This window comes from Aythya fuligula, chromosome 26 (genome assembly GCF_009819795.1).
Source record: "Aythya fuligula isolate bAytFul2 chromosome 26, bAytFul2.pri, whole genome shotgun sequence".
NCBI lineage: Eukaryota > Metazoa > Chordata > Aves > Anseriformes > Anatidae > Aythya > Aythya fuligula.
Genome location: NC_045584.1, coordinates 472731 through 490264, shown reverse-complemented (window position 1 = coordinate 490264; position 17534 = coordinate 472731). Strand labels below are relative to the sequence as shown.

General features: G+C 61.2%; 2 protein-coding genes and 1 non-coding gene across 3 annotated transcripts; 2 read left to right on the top strand and 1 right to left on the bottom strand.

Annotated features, from left to right (window-relative positions):
* Window positions 1-2139: 2139 nt before the first annotated feature.
* Window positions 2140-6568, top strand: R3HDM4 (R3H domain containing 4). Its single transcript, XM_032203736.1, has 8 exons — window positions 2140-2198; window positions 2954-3108; window positions 3187-3305; window positions 3793-3916; window positions 4204-4289; window positions 5347-5432; window positions 5620-5675; window positions 6201-6568. Exons 1-8 carry the CDS (start codon window positions 2185-2187, stop codon window positions 6302-6304), a joined length of 744 nt encoding a protein of 247 aa, XP_032059627.1. The 5' UTR covers window positions 2140-2184; the 3' UTR covers window positions 6305-6568.
* A 541-nt stretch (window positions 6569-7109) lies between these two features.
* On the bottom strand, window positions 7110-7216 carry LOC116499280. Its single transcript, XR_004254217.1, has one exon. It is a non-coding gene; the product is annotated as a U6 spliceosomal RNA (small nuclear RNA).
* A 387-nt stretch (window positions 7217-7603) lies between these two features.
* MED16 (mediator complex subunit 16) lies at window positions 7604-16663 on the top strand. Its single transcript, XM_032203852.1, has 14 exons — window positions 7604-7784; window positions 8316-8423; window positions 8548-8717; window positions 9558-9989; window positions 10872-10977; window positions 11615-11770; window positions 11897-12108; window positions 12365-12571; window positions 12985-13195; window positions 13409-13542; window positions 13703-13895; window positions 14152-14368; window positions 14676-14759; window positions 15863-16663. Exons 1-14 carry the CDS (start codon window positions 7649-7651, stop codon window positions 15987-15989), a joined length of 2493 nt encoding a protein of 830 aa, XP_032059743.1. The 5' UTR covers window positions 7604-7648; the 3' UTR covers window positions 15990-16663.
* The last annotated feature ends 871 nt before the right edge of the window (window positions 16664-17534 follow it).

Below are 17534 nucleotides of genomic sequence, written 5' to 3'. Positions count from 1 at the left end.
CCGCGGGCTCGGGGCCGCTCGGCCGTCTTCGGGGGCACGGCGCCGAAGTGTCCGCGGGCTCAGCAGGCGGCTGCGGCCCCGTGCATGGCTGCGTCCTCGCCGTCCAGGCGCGTCCCGGGGGGCTGCGTGCGGCTGGTGTCCCCCCCCCCTCGGCCGCTCGTCCTAGCGCTGGGACGGCTCCGGGCAGGGACCTGCACGGGGAGAAGAACGGGAGAGGAGGAAGGAGTTAAAGACAGCCCCGGAGCCTCATTAATCTCCGGCTAATGAGATAGGGAGGCCGGGCCCTGCTGCTGCAGGGGGAAGGGGCCTGCCCACCCCGATAGCCACCGGCCCCCCGGGCGGCACGGGGCCAGCAGCCGCAGATAACGGGGCCCTGGGGCCGCGGGGAGGGGGGGGGGGGAACCGTGGGCACACTGGCACCGTCCCCAGGGACCCCCCCGGTCTCCCCGGTCCCCCGGGGGCGCAGGTGCCACGTGCGAGGGGCACCCAGGGGCCGCACCGGGACCCTCACCCCCAGCACGGGGGGGGCTCAATCCTGGGACCCCCGCTGTGCCCCGCCAGGGCCCGGTGCCACGGGGGGGGGGGATGCGCCCCGGTGAGCCCCGTGGGGTCCCCGGGGCCGCCCCTCCCGGTGGGGCCACCCACAAGGTCACCGGCTCAGCCCTGGCCCCGCCGTTAATCCCGGCCACAAAACCGGGGCCGCCCGCCCGGTACCGGCTCAGCCCCTGCCCCTGCCCCGGTGCTTTGGGAACGGGACCCCCCCCCCCCGGGCCTCCCCCCCCCTCCGGTAAGCACCGGGGCGCAGCCGCTTCCCCCGCCCCGCAGCCTGCCCTCGCGGCCCCGGTGTCCCCCCCGGTGGCGGTGGGGGCGGCCCGGGGCCCACCTCCCGCAGCCGTGCGGGGCTCCGGGACCCCGCGCCCGGGCACAGCCGGGGCCTCCCCGGTGCCCCCCGGTGCGAGCAGGGCTCTGAGCCCCACCGGGACCCCAAACCCACGGGGGAGCCCCCGCCGCGCGCCCCCCGCCGGTCCCCGCGTGGGGGAGGTGGCACCGGAGGGGGGGACACCGGGGGTCCCCCGAGCCCCTCTGCGGCCCCGCTCCCCGCCGGACCCCACGGGAGGGGCCCGGTGCCGGTGCCGGTGCCGGGGGTGCGGGCACGTGGCGGGGCCGGGAGCTGGGCGCGGCGCTGGGGGCAGCGGGACCGGCCCCGGGACGGGCAGAAAACGGCCGCGGCCGCTGCCCGGGCTCGGTCCGCTCCCGGTGCCCACCGCCCCCCCCCCCCACCTCCTCCGCCCCACCGCACCGGGCGGCGGCCGGTAACCCCCCGGTGGGGGGGGGGGGGGGGCGCGGGGGGCACCGGCGGGACCCGAGCGGCCGCCCCGGGAGGGGAAACCCCGGCCCCAGAGAGCGCCGCGAGGCCACCGGGCGGCGGGGGAGGGGGCGCGGGGCCGCCGGTAACGGGCGGCGGAGGGGAAAAGGGGAAAAAGGGGAGGGGGCGGGGGGGGAGCCGAGCCCCGGTAACCGCCCGCGGGGCTCCCGGCGCGGTGGCGCTGCCGCTTACCGGGCGGGTTCCGGGTGGGAGGAGGCCGGGAGCCGCCAACCCGCATCGCAGCCGCGGCCCCCGGGGCTCGGGCAGCGGCGGGGCCGGGGCTGCGCTCGGTGCCCGCACGGCGGCGGCTGCTGGCCCCGCGGGCGGGACGGGGGAGGGGAGCGGCGAGGCCCCGCCCCGCCTCGCCATTGGTCCGCCGCCGCCGCCGCGCCCCCTCGCCGCCCCGCCCCGCCTCGCTATTGGTTCGTCGCCCCCGCCGCGCCCCGCCCCGCGCCGCCATTGGCCGAACGCCGCCGCCGCATGCAAATGAAGCGGCGCCGGGCCGCGGGGCTGGGGGGGAGCGCCGCCTGGTGGCGGGGCGGGGCGGGGCGGGGCGGGGCGCGGCTCCTTTAAGAGCGGGGCGGGGCCTTAAAGGGGCCGCGGCCCCGGATGCCGAGGCCCCTCCCCGCGTTTTTTATTTAACGATTTTTTATTTTTTTTTTAATTTTTTTTTTGCAAGCCCCCCCCCCACACACGCACACCCCGCCGAGCACCCCCCGGGGCTCCGTCGCGCGGCCCCGCCCCCGTGACGCCACTTCCTGCGGGCACTCGGGGGGTGCCGGTGCCGGTGCCGCGGCCCCTTTAAGGCCGGGCGCGCCATGGTGCTGCTGCCGTGAGTAGGGGGCGGGGGGGGGGCCGGGGGTCCCGGTACCGGGGGGGGTCCCGGTGCCGGGGGGGTCGCGCTCCCTGGCTCGGTCCCAGCACCCCCGGGAGGGTCCCGGTGCCGGTACCGGTGGGGGGGGGGGTCCCGGTGCCTGTCCCCGTGCCGGTGCCGGGGTCCCGGTACCCGGTTGGGGACCCGGTCCCTGTCCCTATCCCGGTGCTGGGGGGGGGTCCCGGTGCCTGCCCCCCGCTTCCCGGTCTCCTCCCCCCCCCCCCCACTTTGGCCAAAACGCACCGGGACCGGGGAGGACCCCGGCGAACGGCACCGGGCGGCGACGCTTCTGCACCGGGCTGAGCGCGGTGACCCCGACGGCACCGGCGGCTGGGCCGGGAGCCCCGGCGGGAGCCCCTCACCGAGCCCCGCGGTGAACCTCAGCCCGAGACCGGCCGGGCCGTGACCTTCAGGCACCTCCCGGCCCGGGATCGCCGCCACCGAAACCCCGACACCACCCTGCGGCCCGGGGGGAGCCCCTCGGGGGGGGCTGGTTCGGCGCAGGAACGCTCCCGGTGCTGGGGGCTTGGTTTGTGCTGCCGGGGGGCGAGGACGGAGCCGGACCCGCGGTGCTCGGGGCCCGGCAGTGCCCGTGGCCTTTTAACCCTGGAACCCTGCGGGATGCTGCCCGGCCCCGCCACCCGCCCGTCCTCGTGCCCCGGGGGTCTCGGGGGTCTCGGGGCGCTCAGTCCCTTCCACCGCATCCCCCGCAGGAGGATCGAGGACTGCCTGCCCCCGCTGGAGAGCTCCCCCTCCAAGCGCTTCTCCCCCTCCAAGCGCAAGCAGTACTACATCAACAAGGCCGTCCGCAACTCCGACCTCATCCCCAAGGCCAAGGGCCGCAAGAGCCTGCAGCGGCTGGAGAACAGTAAGGGGCTGGGGGCGGTGGGAGGGGGGGGCCGGGGGCCGCAGGCTCGGCGGGGACGCCGCTTTTGCCTTCCTCCAGCCCGGTACCTGATGACGCTGCTGGAGCGAGACGAGTGCGGCAGCGAGGAGGCAGAGCTCGCCCACGCCGCCACCCCCAGCATCTTCGCCGAGGCCTGCAACAACGAGACCTACGTGGAGGTAGGAGGCGGCCGCCTGTCCCCACGGTGCCCGGAGCTGTGCTGGGAGCAGCCCCGGGCAGGCTGCACCCACAGAGGTTGGTCCTGGGGCAGCCGTGGTGCTTCGTGTGGTTGCTTCACACAGCCCGGCCACTGTCGTGGTGCTGCTCCGTGACCGAGTCCCCAAAACTTGGCTCCTGTCCCCGCTGGGTGCTCGGGGTGCAGGCTGCAGGGTGCTCCGGGTGCTGTGCTGCTCATGGCCGAGCCAGAAGCAGCTGCTCTGATGTAGAGCTGGGTGTGAGGCTGGACTGCGCGGATGGACGGTGTTGGCAGCGCTTGGGCTCGCTGTAGAAACGCAGCTTGGTGTTGGCTCTGAGCGCTGCCCCTGCAGATCCTCCCCGAGCGGTCGTGGTGGGCAGTGGGGTTGGCTCCTGGGGGTGCCGGGTGGGCACGAGGCAGCCGGTGCTCCCTGCGACGCCTGCGGTGGGGCCGGGCCCTTGTGTTGCCAGATCTGGAACGACTTCATGAACCGGTCGGGAGAGGAGCAAGAGCGAGTCCTGCTCTACCTGGAGGAGGAGGCCCGGCAGAAGCAGGAGAGGAAGCTGCCTGTGAAGAACAAAGAGAAGTGGAAAGGTGCTGGGGGGGGGGAGCCTCTCCCTTCCCTCCCTTGCATGCGCTTTGGGAAGGGAGCTCTTCCCCGAGGGCCACGTCCTGCTCCCTGCAGCGGTCACGGGGCTGCGCTCACCCCTCGGGTGCTGCAGGGAGGGGTCCGGCCCCACAGACCCCGTGGTGGACCGGGGGGAGCTCATGGGGGGCTGGCGGTGGCTGCGGTGGCCGGCTGGGTCCTGGGGGGTGTCGGGCACCTCTGCGGGGCCGCGGACCCCATCCGAGCCCCTTCTGTCTTCCCTCCGCGGCCGCAGAGCACCCTGCCTACACGCCCAAGGAGTGCTTCCAGCGCATCAGCCGCCGCCTGCGCTCCACCCTGAAGCGGGGCAGGATCCCCATGGTGAGCCGGGGGCCGGGGGGCTGGGGCAGGGCCCGGGGACGCGTCCTGGTGCTGTCCCCGAGCCCACGGACCGGCGCTGAGCCCGGCAATCCAGATGAGGTCTGGGCAATGAGCTCCTGCTCTCGTGGGACCCCTGCAGCAAGGGCTGGCTGGAAGCTGGCGTCGTGTTCAGCTCCCTGTGCAGGGAGGGGGCTTTCCCCGGCTCGGCTGAGCTTTTCTGGGAGCTGCAGGGCATTTTTACCTGCTGGTTTTTGGTCTCTGTTCAGTGAGGGCTAGAGGAAACCAGGTGTGCTTGTCCCCAAGGACAGCAAAGGAGCCTTGGGGGGGTTTTCAGCCCCATCCACGTGAAGATGCTTGGAAAAACTGCAATGCCTTTTGAAAGGGGTCAAACCACAGAGTGCTCCGGGCAGGCGAACCTGCAGCACGGCCCCGTGGCCTCGCACCGGCTGGCTGGGGAGCGAGCTGCCACGCGCAGCCAGGCCCTGGGGCGCCTGGCTCCCTGCTCCCTGCTCAGCGGTGCTGTTTCCCTGCTCTGTTTGTTTTTCTTGCTCTAATTAGAGCTCTGTCTCTAAAAGCGGCCTCAGCTCCTCCTGCCTGTTGGCTCCTGCTCAACTTGCCCTCAAATGAGACTCGTTCCTGCTGCTTGTCTCTGGGGTCACGGTGCTCCGGAGAGCTGCATGGAGCTGATCCCTGAGTGCCAGCAGGGAAGGAGATGCAAGGCACGAGGCTGTCCTGGCCCTCGCCGCTCCGCGCACAAGGGACGGTGCCAGCACTTGGCATAGGAAGCGTGGAGCTGGCAGGGCCGGATTCCTCCCTGCTTTGTGGCTCGCTGCCTCGTGCCTCCGGCTGCGTGGACGTGGCAGGGGATGGTTGGGATCTCAACGTGCTCGTGGCTCTGCCGGGCCCCTGGCTGGGCTGCAGCTCCTCAAAATCACAGCCCTGGTGGCTGCGGGGCACGGAGCCGCATGGGGACGAGCGGCTGGGGTGTGCCACGCCGTGCCCCCTCGCCTGGCTCCTCGTGTTCGCCCTCTCAGCGGTGCCTTTGCCTTCCTCGCAGGGGACGCTGGAGGGCCTGGAGGAGGAGCTGCTGGCCTTCTTCTCGGTCACCCCGCACTCCGTCTACACGGCGCTGATGGACAACAGGTATCGCACGCTGCAGGCATTGCTGCCCCCGGGATGTGGCTGGGGGCACCCGACGGGGGGATGAGCCCCACGCTGGGACCTGTGGCTCTTTGTGCCCCTTCCCCTGCTGGGCTCCCTGGGTAAGCCTGGGGCAGGACAGCGCCGGTGTGCACCACGTCAGCTCTAACCCTGTCCCCATCTCCCCCAGCTTCGAGCGACTCCTGCTCCACGCGCTCTGCCAGTACATGGACCTCGTGTCTGCCAGTAAGAGCCTCGCGTTTGTTTTTATTTTTGTTTTTGTTTTTCCCCTTCGTCGCTATCTCCCCTCTCCAGCTCGTCCTCTTCCTCCCTTCCTCCCCCGTCCCACCTCCCGCTGCGGCTCGCAGATAACCGCGGGAGCCGGGCTGTGTCCGCCCATGGGTGATGTTGGCTGCATGGAGCCTGCCGGGACAGCACCCGGAGCTCTGCGGGACACCTCATGTGCCCCTTCCCCTTGGTCTGGGTGGGGATGGCTGGAAGCAGGGGGCTGCTCTGGGCTCAGCCCTGCTCACAACCCGGGGGGAGGCTCTGGGCTCTGTCTCTGCGGAGGAGCCTTCGCCGCTGAGCGCTTCGTTAGCGCTGAGGAGCAGCGAGAGCTCTAACGATGCGAAGCGGAGCCCAGGGTGCCACAGGGACACCGGGAGGGGGCTGGGGACGGCGGGGGGGCTGCGGGCACCAGTGGGTGGCGAGGAGGGGATGGGGACGGGCTGGGGGGCGCGGGGTGACGCTGAGCGCTCTGCTCGCCCCCAGGTTCGGACATCGAAGGCAAGCGCCAGATGAAAGTGAGCAACAAGCACCGCGTCTTCCTGCCCCCACAGCTCCTGCTCTCAGACTACCTGGGCCAGATGAGCTGATGGCGGGGGCCGGCCTGCCCCCTGCCCAGCACCGAAACCTCCGCTCGCCTGTCCCCGGCCCCGCTCCTCGCTCCCAGGCCGTGTCCGTGCCTGTATTTATTACTGGGGTGGCCGGGCCGGCCCCGCTGATGCCGCCGGTGCTGGTGGTGCCGTTGGGGCCCGGCCACCCTGTGTGGAGCCCGGCAGCGCTGCAGCTGGCACCACGGCCTGCGCAGGGCAGCGGGGCTGTTTTTAATCGTAATACAGCGTGGTTTTATGTCTGTACGGCTGTCTGCGGAGCTTGGGTGGGGGACGGGACCCCCGGAGGGGCTGCGCGGGGCAACCGAGGCGTCACCGGGCCTTGGGTGTGGGTTGGTCTGAGGGGGGGGCACAATGGGAACGGTGGGCTCAGGGGACAAGGAGCCCATGGCAACAATGGGCCCAGGGGACAAGGAGCCTGTGGCAATAATGGACCCAGGGACAGTGAGCCCAGGGGACAAGAGGCCAGGGGGACAACGAGCCCAGGGGACGAGGAGCCCATGGCAACAATGGGCCCAGGGGACAATGGGCCAGGGGGACAATGAGCCCATGGCAATAATGAGCTGGGGACAAGGAGCCTGTGGCAATAATGAACCCAGGGACAGTGAGCCCAGGGGACAAGGGGCCAGGGGGACAACCAGCCCAGGGGACAAGGAACCCACGGCAGCAGCGAGCCCAGGGGACAATGAGCCGTGCAAACAATGGGCCCCGGGGACAATAGGGGACAACGAGTGCAGGGGAACAGCAAAAGCAGTGGCAGCAGCCAGGCCGGAGCCCCCCGCGGCCCCAAAATATGGAACGCTTCACGAATTTGCGTGTCATCCTTGCGCAGGGGCCATGCTAATCTTCTCTGTATCGTTCCAATTTTAGTATATGTGCTGCCGAAGCGAGCACGGAACATGATGCCTCCGCGGTGCTATTTAAAGTGTCATCACAGAAAAATGTTAAGGATAGGGTGGCGAAATTTTTTATTCGTTACTAGTCCCATTCCTGCTCCGCAGCTTCCCTCCCCAACAACACGCTCCGATTTCCTCTGTTTTCACCCCAATCTCCCCAAATTCCACCGTTTGCACCCCTCCCGCCGCCCCCGATGCCTTCTGGGTAAATCTTTATGCAAATAACCCCCCCCTCCGCTGCCTCCCTCCCAGCGAGGACCTCCGGCCCGGGCTGTCCGCGCCGCTGCCTGAGCGGCGGTGTCAGGCGCGCGGCGGGCAGGCGGGGGCCTCGGGGCGGCGGCGGCGCGGGGCCCCGTGGTAGGCCCCGGTCCCCCCGGTAGGCCTCGGACCCCCCAGGTAGGCCGCAGACCCCCCGGTAGGCCCCGCCGCCATGGACCTGGCCTACGTGTGCGAGTGGGAGCGGCGGCCGAAGAGCAACCACTGCCCGTCCATCCCCCTGGTGTGCGCCTGGTCCTGCCGCAACCTCATCGCCTTCACCACCGACCTCCGCAACGAGGAGGAGAAGGGTGCGGGGGGAGGGGGGGGAAACAGCGCGCGGTTAACGCCTGGTGAGGGGAAAACACCTCACGGGTAAAGCTGCATGGCGGGCGTATCACGACATGGTGTGGGTAAAATTAACACGGCATAGTTAAAGCATGTGGGCATCGCGATATGTCGTGGCTAATGCGACATGTCGTGGGTAAAATAAACACGGCATAGTTAAAGCATGTGGGCATCGCGATATGTCGTGGCTAATGCGACATGTCGTGGGTAAAATAACACATCAGAGTTAAAACACGTCGTGGGCAATGCGATATGTTGAGGGCAAAGTGATATGTCATGGTTAATGCGATATGTCGAGGGCAAAGCGACATGTCGTGGGTAAAATAAGCACGTCAGAGTTAGAACATGTCGTGGGCAACGCGATATGTCGTGATTAACCCATGTCGTGGTTAGCCCCTGTCGCGGTTCCCGCCTCCACGGAGGCTGCGTGGGGTCGGGGTGCCCGCGGGGCGGCTGGTGACGGGGGCTGCGGTCCCGTTCCTCCCCCCGCGCAGACCTCACCCACATGGTGCACATCATCGACACCGAGCACCCCTGGGACGTCTACTCCGTCAACTCCGGGCACGCCGAAGTCATCACCTGCCTGGAGTGGGACCAGTCGGGTGAGCCCGGGCCCCGTCCCTGTCCCTCGCTGCGGGGAGCCCATCGTCGCCTCGCAGCCACACGCTGAGGGGCTCTGCCTGCCCGCACCACGGCTTTGTTTCACGATTCGTTTCTTGTGCGCAGGCTCCAGGCTGCTCTCCGCAGACGCCGACGGCCACATCAAGTGCTGGAGCATGACCGACCACCTGGCCAACAGCTGGGAGAACACCGTGGGCAGCATGGTGGAGGGAGACCCCGTCGTGGCCCTGTCCTGGCTGCACAACGGCGTGAAGCTGGCTCTGCACGTGGAAAAGGTGTGTCCCGGCCCCGCGCCGCTCAGCAGGGCTGGCTGCGGTCATTAGGACTCGTGTAATTAGCAGTCATTAGCAGAGTCACGGCTGTGGCAGGGTTTTGCTCTGCGTGTTTCTGCGCTGCCGTGGGCTTCTTCCGTGGCCTTAGGCAGGTCAGGTTGGGGAGCCTGTCGAGGCAGAAGCAAAGATCAGTGTCCCAGGTCCTGCTGAGGTGCAGCATGGGATGCCTTGGTGCTGTTGGTGCTGTTAGCCTGCCTTTCTCACTCTGCCCCAATTTCTCAGGCTGTGAAATGCAGACAAAAGCATTTTGTTGCCTACCAGCAGAGCTTCAGAACAGACGTGTTCGAGGTCGTGGGGCTTGATTCAGGGATTCAGTAACAGGAGCCAAAGTGTACATAGGTACGGGGCTGGTTTAGAAACATGGCTCAGGAGACAGAAAGCCTGCCAAGTACGAGTTACCTCTTCACATTTTAAACATTAACTCCCGCAGCAGTGAGAGAAATCCCTCTCCCCTTTAGCACGGGAGAACCGAGGCACAGAAAGGGGCCGGGGTCGTGCAGGGGGTTGGTGGCAGGCTGTGGAAAGGGAGAGGGGGCACTGCTCCTCCAGGTGTGGTAGCAGTTCCGCATCTGAGCTGCTCCAGGAGCTCTGCTGAGGGCTCGGTGTCTTCCTGCTGCCACCTGTAAAGCTGAACCCGCTCAGGGCCAGGGCAAGGCCCTTCCCCGGGGTCTCGCAGCAGCGTCGGGTGCGTGAGCTCAGTGACCTGCCTCTGGTCAGGGGCTCGGGGAGCTGGAGATGCTCTGCAGACACAAACGTCCCCGTGTCCCTGCTCTCCGTTCGCAGTCCGGGGCATCCAACTTCGGCGAGAAGTTTTCCCGGGTGAAGTTCTCGCCGTCGCTGACGCTGTTCGGAGGGAAGCCGATGGAGGGCTGGATCGCCGTCACCATCAGCGGGCTGGTCACTGTCTCCCTGCTCAAGCCCAACGGGCAGGTGCTGACGTCCACGGAGAGCCTGTGCCGGCTGCGCTGCCGCGTCGCCCTGGCGGACGTCGCGTTCACCGGCGGGGGGAACATCGTGGTGGCCACGTCGGACGGCAGCAGCACCTCCCCCGTGCAGTTCTACAAAGTCTGTGTCAGCGTGGTGAACGAGAAGTGCAAGATCGACACCGAGATCCTGCCGTCCCTCTTCATGCGCTGCACCACGGACCCTGCCCGCAAGGACAAGTACCCAGCGATCACACACCTGAAATTCCTGGCTCGGGACATGTCGGAGCAGGTGAGCCGTTGCTGTTGAAACAAGCGGGAGCTCCTCGGATAACAAAGGAGAGAGCTGCTTGTCCCAGCCTGGCCTTCCCCACGTGGCTCTAGAGCAGCGATCGTGTCCTGCCATGCCCTTTGTGTTTCTCGTTGCTGTTTCTGGAGCCTCAGCTGAGCAGCCTGCACTTAAAAGGTGCAGGGTGTAATGGCTGAGCCCTCCAGTTCCTGGAAAAGCTCTCTGCAAAGCCCCGTCCTTCATTAGCCTGATTATTTGCTGCTTTGTTTGCTTTATGCCCCCACTGCTGCTTGGTGCGGGAGTTCTGAGCTGTTCGGGAGGTTCTGGGGCACGAAGTCTTTCATCTGCAGGTCTCGGCTTCAAAGCAGTCCCCCTCCAGAACTCGGAGCTCTGGATCCACATGACTTAATTTAGTAGCTTAACTCTATTTGCCAGGGTATCAGTAATGAGATTGTGGAAAGTTAAGTGACCCGGGGAGCCTGAGCTCCTCTCCTCTTCCCCATGGAGAGGATCGAGTGCCGTGCTGGAGAACTCCGTGTCTGCTCCAGCTTCAAAGTCGGTTCAGCTCCTGCCCTTTCCCTTTAGCCCGATGCACAGGGATGGCATCGGCAGGTCACAGATTGGAGATGGGACTGTTTGTGGTTTGGAGAGGCCCGGGCTGTGGTAGCTCCTTGCAGAGCTCTGCCTCTTTCATTCCAGCCGGAGCTAGGGACTTCACCATTACACGTTGCTGATACAGTGCTCGGCTTTTCACTGGTGGGGGACAAGCTCATTAGGAGAAAGAGCCTCAAAATGGGGCAGGAGGAGGGCAGAAAATGCCCCTGGGTAGTGGTGTTCCCCACAGTAAGCTCTGAGTGTACAGAAGCACGGGTTTCTGTTCCGCAGGTGTTGCTTTGTGCCTCCAACCAGAACAGCAGCATCGTGGAGTGCTGGTCTCTCCGGAAAGAGGGCTTGCCTGTCAATAACATCTTCCAGCAAATCTCTCCTGTGGGTGAGTTTCAGCATCTGGTACTCTTAAAAGTAGGAGCCTGGTGTGAGAGAAAGAGCAAGGCGGGTTCCCAGACCCATTACCGCGTGTATGGGATCATCCAGAGTCCCGTATTTATTTTTCAGGTATTCTTGGTCATGTTCTGTTCCATCCGTTTGCATCTTAGGCAACAAATTGCTGGTTTCCAGGAAGTGGTTCAATTGCTACTTTCACTCAGTAAAACATTATCTGTTTTGCTGCGCAACCACTCTTCCTGCTGAGAACAGAGCAAGCTGAGTCTTCTCAAGGAAAAAAACGTGCAGCAAGCGAGTGGCTCAGTCGAGCTGCCCGGTCTGCATCTCCCTTCCACCTGATTTCAAGTATAACAAAATCAAACATACACGTTTTGCCCCAGTGCAATGCAAAGGATCGTTGTACATACAGATTTATTACTTGCTGCCAGCAGAGCCTTCCATCAGGACAGGTGGAGCAAAACAAGTCGTAACTTGTGCAGTTACTGAGCTCAGCCCAAAAATGGGGAATAGGCTGGTGTGGTAGAACAGCTGGACAGCCCGGTGCGGGCAGAGAGCTGGGACGGGTGGTTTTTTCTGCCCCCGAAGCCAGAGGTGGTAGTGAGAGATGTCTCCTTTGTTTCCCACAGTCGGAGACAAGCAGCCCATGATACTGAAGTGGCGAATTCTGTCTGCCACCAACGACTTGGATCGGGTTTCGGCTGTGGCGCTGCCGAAGTTGCCCATCTCCCTAACCAACACGGACCTGAAGGTAGCGAATGACACCAAATTCTTCCCTGGACTGGGTAAGGAGTCTGTGTTGCTCTTTGGGTGCTGTGGTGTTGCCACAGGAGCTTTCGGCGGCTCCTTCTGTGGGCGAGGTTACACAGGGGGAAGTTTCTTCCTCACCTGTGGCTGTCTTCTCTCCGCAGGTCTGGCTTTGGCTTTTCACGACGGCAGCGTCCACATCGTTCATCGCCTCTCCCTGCAGATGATGGCTGTCTTCTATGGCTCTTCCTCCCAGCGCCCCGTGGACGAGCAGTCTATCAAAAGGCAGCGAACTGCTGGTCCCTTAGTGCACTTCAAAGCCATGCAGCTCTCCTGGACATCTCTGGCCTTGGCTGGCATTGATAGCCACGGGAAGGTACTGGATTTTTTTAGCTGTGGGGTGTGCGCTTTTGTTCTTCTTTATCTCCCTGATTGGTGATGGATCATTGAGAAAGACTCCGGGATTGTTACCTCCAGCTGTGTGAGCCATGTTAAACAGGGCGGGGCGAATCCCATTGCGGTGTCTTTGGGTCAGGAGTGAGCTGCAGGTCACCTGCTGTCACCCGGTGGGTTTTGTGGAATGTTTTCGACCCAGTTCCTGACACAGGCTTTCCTTTGCCTCCTCCGTTCAGCTGAGCATGCTTCGTATCTCCCCTTCCATGGGCCACGTGCTGGACATGAACACGTCCCTGCGTCACTTGCTGTTCCTGTTGGAGTACTGCATGGTGACTGGCTACGACTGGTGGGACATCCTGCTCCACGTCCAGCCCAATATGGTCCAGAACCTGGTGGAGAAACTGCACGAAGAGTACATGCGGCAGAGCGCGGCCCTGCAGCAGGTCAGCGGGGCCGGGAGCTCCCTGTGGCACAGAGGGTGGGCACAGGGAGGGGTCTGGGTGCCTGGGAGGCAGGAGCAGTAACTGGTGGAGCTCAGAGGGCTGTAACAGCCTGGCTGTGCTGTCTTTGGATGTTCTGCCTGAGCAGCACTTGGGTTGTGAAGGACCTGTTTGTGCAGCGTTCGTTGTCACTGCCATGAATGGGTCTCAACCTGTTGGAAAGCTCTGGTGAGCTGGTGGAGCCGCTTTTTGACAGCTTCTGTCAGCGGGTCTGGAACAGTAGCACTGTTTGTATGTGCACAGAACAATGTTCACTACTCCTGTCATTCATGGAGCAGAAATAGAGAAGAGAATAATGAGCTTATCCTAATTCTACCTTCACTTTGACTTTTTCCTGGTGTCTCCCTGTCACTCAGGTCCTCTCCACGCGCATTGTTGCCATGAAGGCGTCTCTTTGCAAGCTCTCCTCCAGCACGATAGCCCGTGTGTGTGACTACCATGCCAAGCTGTTCCTGATTGCCATCAGCTGCACCCTGAAGTCGCTGCTGCGCCCACACTTCCTCAACACCCCAGACAAGAGTCCCGGGGACCGACTCACAGAGATCTGCTCCAAGATCACAGATATAGGTAGGTGGTGATGCTCATAACGTCAGGCGTTGCCTTCTGAGTGTTCTGCTTGGGATCGTTCCCCTTTCAGATTCGATGTAAAGTGTCACAGGCTCACGGTGGCTTCCCATGTCTGAGGAAGGGGAGGGTGGGACCTCTTCCCACACCACACGGACAGGAGGTGAAGTTTGGATCCATCTTCTTCCTGAGTCAGATGTCCTGCTTCCGTTTCAGACATTGACAAGGTGATGATCAACCTGAAGACAGAGGAGTTTGTCCTGGAGATGACCACGTTGCAGTCCCTGCAGCAGCTCATTCAGTGGGTGGGAGACTTCGTGCTCTACCTGCTGGCCAGCCTGCCTAACCAGGTGAGAGCCTGCAGGCCCGAGAACAGGCGGTCTTAGGAACCTCCGCAGCGTCCTCTGGCCACGAGTTCCACGGGTGTCTGCTGTTGAAAAAAGGGAAGGGAACAGTGTTTCTGTCAGTCTGTGCCCAAGTCCCAGTCTCAGCTGTTTTTCCCCTCCGCAGGGCTCTCCCGTGCGGCCGGGCCACAGCTTTCTGCGCGACGGAGCGTCCTTGGGCATGTTCAGGGAGCTGATGGTGGTGATCCGTATCTGGGGGCTGTTAAAGCCAAGCTGCCTCCCTGTCTACACAGCAACCTCCGACACCCAGGACAGCATGTCCCTCCTCTTCAGGCTTCTAACGAAACTCTGGCTGTGCTGTAAGTGTTTGCCGGTTTCCCCGAACAAAAGACTCTTCCTTAATGTGGATTGTGCGTGATAGAATTAATTGTGGGGAGTGACTTCTGAGTGGGTCTGTAGTGTTTAGAAAGGGCGAGTACAGCTGCCAAGTTTATTGTTTTCTGCGCTGTGTTGGCGGATGGTGGAGGAAGCTGCACGCAGTTCTCTCGATCTGTAAATGAGAAATTTAAAGATCACGCTGGTTCTCTTTCACTCTCTGCCTTATTTTCCATGCAGGTCGTGAGGAAAATCACATAACAGAGCCAGATGATACCCTGATAGATGAATGCTGCCTCCTGCCCAGCCAGTTGCTCATTCCCAATATTGACTGGTTGCCTATCAACGATGGCATTATCAGCAAGCTGCAGAACAAACAGCTTGTCCGGCTGCAGTTTGGAAAAGCTCCTGGGCTCGTTGGTCACACTGTCTCTTCCCAGTTTGATGCCTTTGTAAGGTACAGAGATCTGAAACAAATCTCTCTCTTTCCACCTCTGAGAGGCCATTGGATCTGGGGCATCTGTTATGACGTGAGCCAAGAGAGTATATCCTCTGTGCTTGAATTCCTTTCTCAACTTGCAGCTGACTAGTAATTTAAAGTATGAAAAGAGGTGGCAAAAGGAGGGGGTGAAATGCTAGTTCACGATTAGATCTGTGCAAGCATGCCCTTGAATCCAGTGGCACTTCGATATGCAGCTCGCTGTCTTGGAAACAGCTTTTTGAGACAATATTCTAGAAAAGTTGCCATTCTTTTTCCTATCTAGGGCACCTGGACAGCCCAAAATTGATCATCTGAGAAGGCTCCATTTAGGAGCATACCCCACAGAAGAATGCAAGTCATGTACCAGGTAAGCGATGCAAACATAATCCCTTAGATGCAGAGGAGGTCTTGGCAGAAACTCAAGCTGTTCTTTTTGTCATTCAAAAGCTCCTGTAGTCTCTGTTTACCATCCCAACTGGTATCCCAGTAACATTTCATGTGAATTACGCCTGCAGGAGGAAATGCTGCATCTAAAATAAGGCTTTTCATTTACGGCACTACAGCTTGCATTGAAAGAAAGCACTTGTGGTTACGTTTAAGATATCCCTAATCTGGAAGGCCAAGATCCTTAAAATGGTTATTGAAGAGCAGTGTGACTGGCTCAAGATAGCTGCTGCTATCATTGCAGCGTGGCTGTTAAATTAAAAATCTTATTGCTTTGCCCTGCAAAGTAACCCCAGCTCTTTGAGAACTAACTACATTCTTCACTGCCCATGATTGAACTGCTTTTCATCTGAGGGCTGGATATGGCAGCATGGAATAAATACAATACTGCTTTCACAGGAAGAAAAATAGGAGAGCAGTCAGATTACGTGAGTAAACAGAGATCTGAATCTATATTAGTGATGAGAGATCCCAAGCTCAGCCTGCAGGTCTGATACCACCTCTGTTCTTGGAGAGGAGGTGGTGAGAGGGAATACTCATGGTGTCTATGGTACCATTTGAGGGAAGTTTTTCAAGCTAGGTTTGTATTTAAAGTCCTTTTTTGCTGTCCCCTTCATCCACTCTCACAAAAGAGCCTGGATTTTGAAATAATGGTGCAGGGAGCAAACATCCATCTGATCATGTGATTGAATTAGCTCTAATTATTGGTTTTAATAGAAAGTCTCTGTAGCAGATCATTTTTATAAGATGAATGTCTGCTGTTTCATGTATAAATAGCAGCTGGGGGCTGTTGTCTTGAAGACAGCCTTCTGTTCCCAGATAACCTCTCTTCATTTAAGATAATTGCTCACATGGTTTCAGCTGGTTTTCAGTGCTCACAAACATCACCTGCAAATGACAAAAGCTCGTTTCCTCCTCAGATTCCTTGACCCCCCTGTGATCTGCACAGAAGCTCCAGCACTGCTGGCTTGTTTCCTGGGCCCCTGTGGCTGCTGTGCTGAGTCGCCCCTCTCTGCTTCCTTCCAGGTGTGGCTGTGTTACCATGCTGAAATCGCCCAACAAAGTCACGGCGGTGAAGCAGTGGGAGCAGCGCTGGATCAAGAACTGCTTGTGTGGGGGGCTGTGGAGGAGGATGCCTCTCAGCTATTCCTGAGAGCGCGTTCTGTGGGCCACGGAGAGAACAAGGGGTGCCACATGGATGAGCGCAGAGCTTCCTCCCCTGACAGTGTTTGGGACCAAGGAGCAGCAGCTCTTCTGAGCTCTCAGAAAGCTCTGTCCTGGTGCTGCCTGCCAGGCAGTGCCAAGGGGCTGTCCGGCAGTGCTGCTAGGTTTTTCTTGCATTGATTTTTGTGCTTCACCCCTTTTTGTCCTTAAAAAATAGAGGGGAGGAAGAAAAGGAGTTTTTTTACAGACTGGCTAGAAGGGAGTCCCAAAGGCAGCATCAGCTGGAGGAGAGAAACCTGCTGCCTTCCTGGGGCTCTGCGCTAGCACAAGGAACGGCCGAGCTCTGGGTTCAGCCCTTGCACAGTGGTGGTGGGTGGTAGCTGGGGGTAAACAATCCCCAGTGAAAGGGAAACAAACACCCGGCACCTTGGGGAATGGGGCACGGGCTCCTCCATTCCTGTTTCCTTGCACTTCTCCATCCTTTGAGTGAACTTGCTCCTTGAAGGGAAGCGTCACTGTGCATCCTGTTGGAATTAAAGGAGCCGTTTCTTCCCCCTCTGGAGGAAGGGATGTGAGCATCGCTGCCTGGAGCAAACCCATCCCGTTGGCTCTCACTGAGAGCCAGCAGCTCTTTTGTAAATAAAGGTTCCCCAAATTTTGTACGGGCTGTTTGGTTTGTTTTCAAAACTTCAGCACTTTCATGTGACTTTTCGTGTGGCCTGCGTCCAGGGCTGTTTATGTATGAACAGAGGAGAAGCAGGAAAGCTGTTCATTGCATCCCTATTAGGCAAGGAACTGCAACCACTTGCAGAATTGGATGGGAAATTAATGTTTTCGGCCTTCTGTGAGGTTATTATGGACACAAGGGGAGAAAACACTAGGTAATTAAGATTGTTGTAAGTCTGCAGCTTTGGGCAAAGCCGGGCGCTTCCAGCGTGTTTGAGGAAGAGCTTTCCTAGAACAGCTCCGTCCTGTGCTCAAGGTCAGACGTGACTCATATCACACTTCTGCCTCGGTGGATTGTGCTCAACCACCCTTTTGTTGGGTGCTGCCAGTTGGTAGAAATGCCAAACTCACAGTGCTGATGTTACATCAGAGGGGACCTGCCCTGTCCTGCTGACATCAAACCACGCTGGGGGTGCTCAGCAACTTCACTGAACCGGGCAAAAATCTGAGTGCTTGGACAAAGCACAGCGAGGAGGCTTGGAGCTGATCTGTGGCTTGGCCGAATTCCCACCCAGCCAGAAAACTTCAGGCTGTCCTCGGAGACCACTTGAGGGAAAGAACGAGCCATTTTTTTAATATATTTATATCCCTCTGGGAATGGGTTTTCATTTATTAGTGAAAAATGGAGCTGATGGCAAAGAGCTTGGCTCTCAGCTCCATTTAATGCGTTGCTGTGTGGAGATGCTCTGCCTTGCTATTCTGGTAATTAAGGAAAATCAAAAGGCTAATTAGGAAGCTCCAATTCCTTGTTAAGGCTCCTTTCCCCTGTAAGTAAAACTAATCAGCCTGGGCCCTCGCTCGTTTCCTG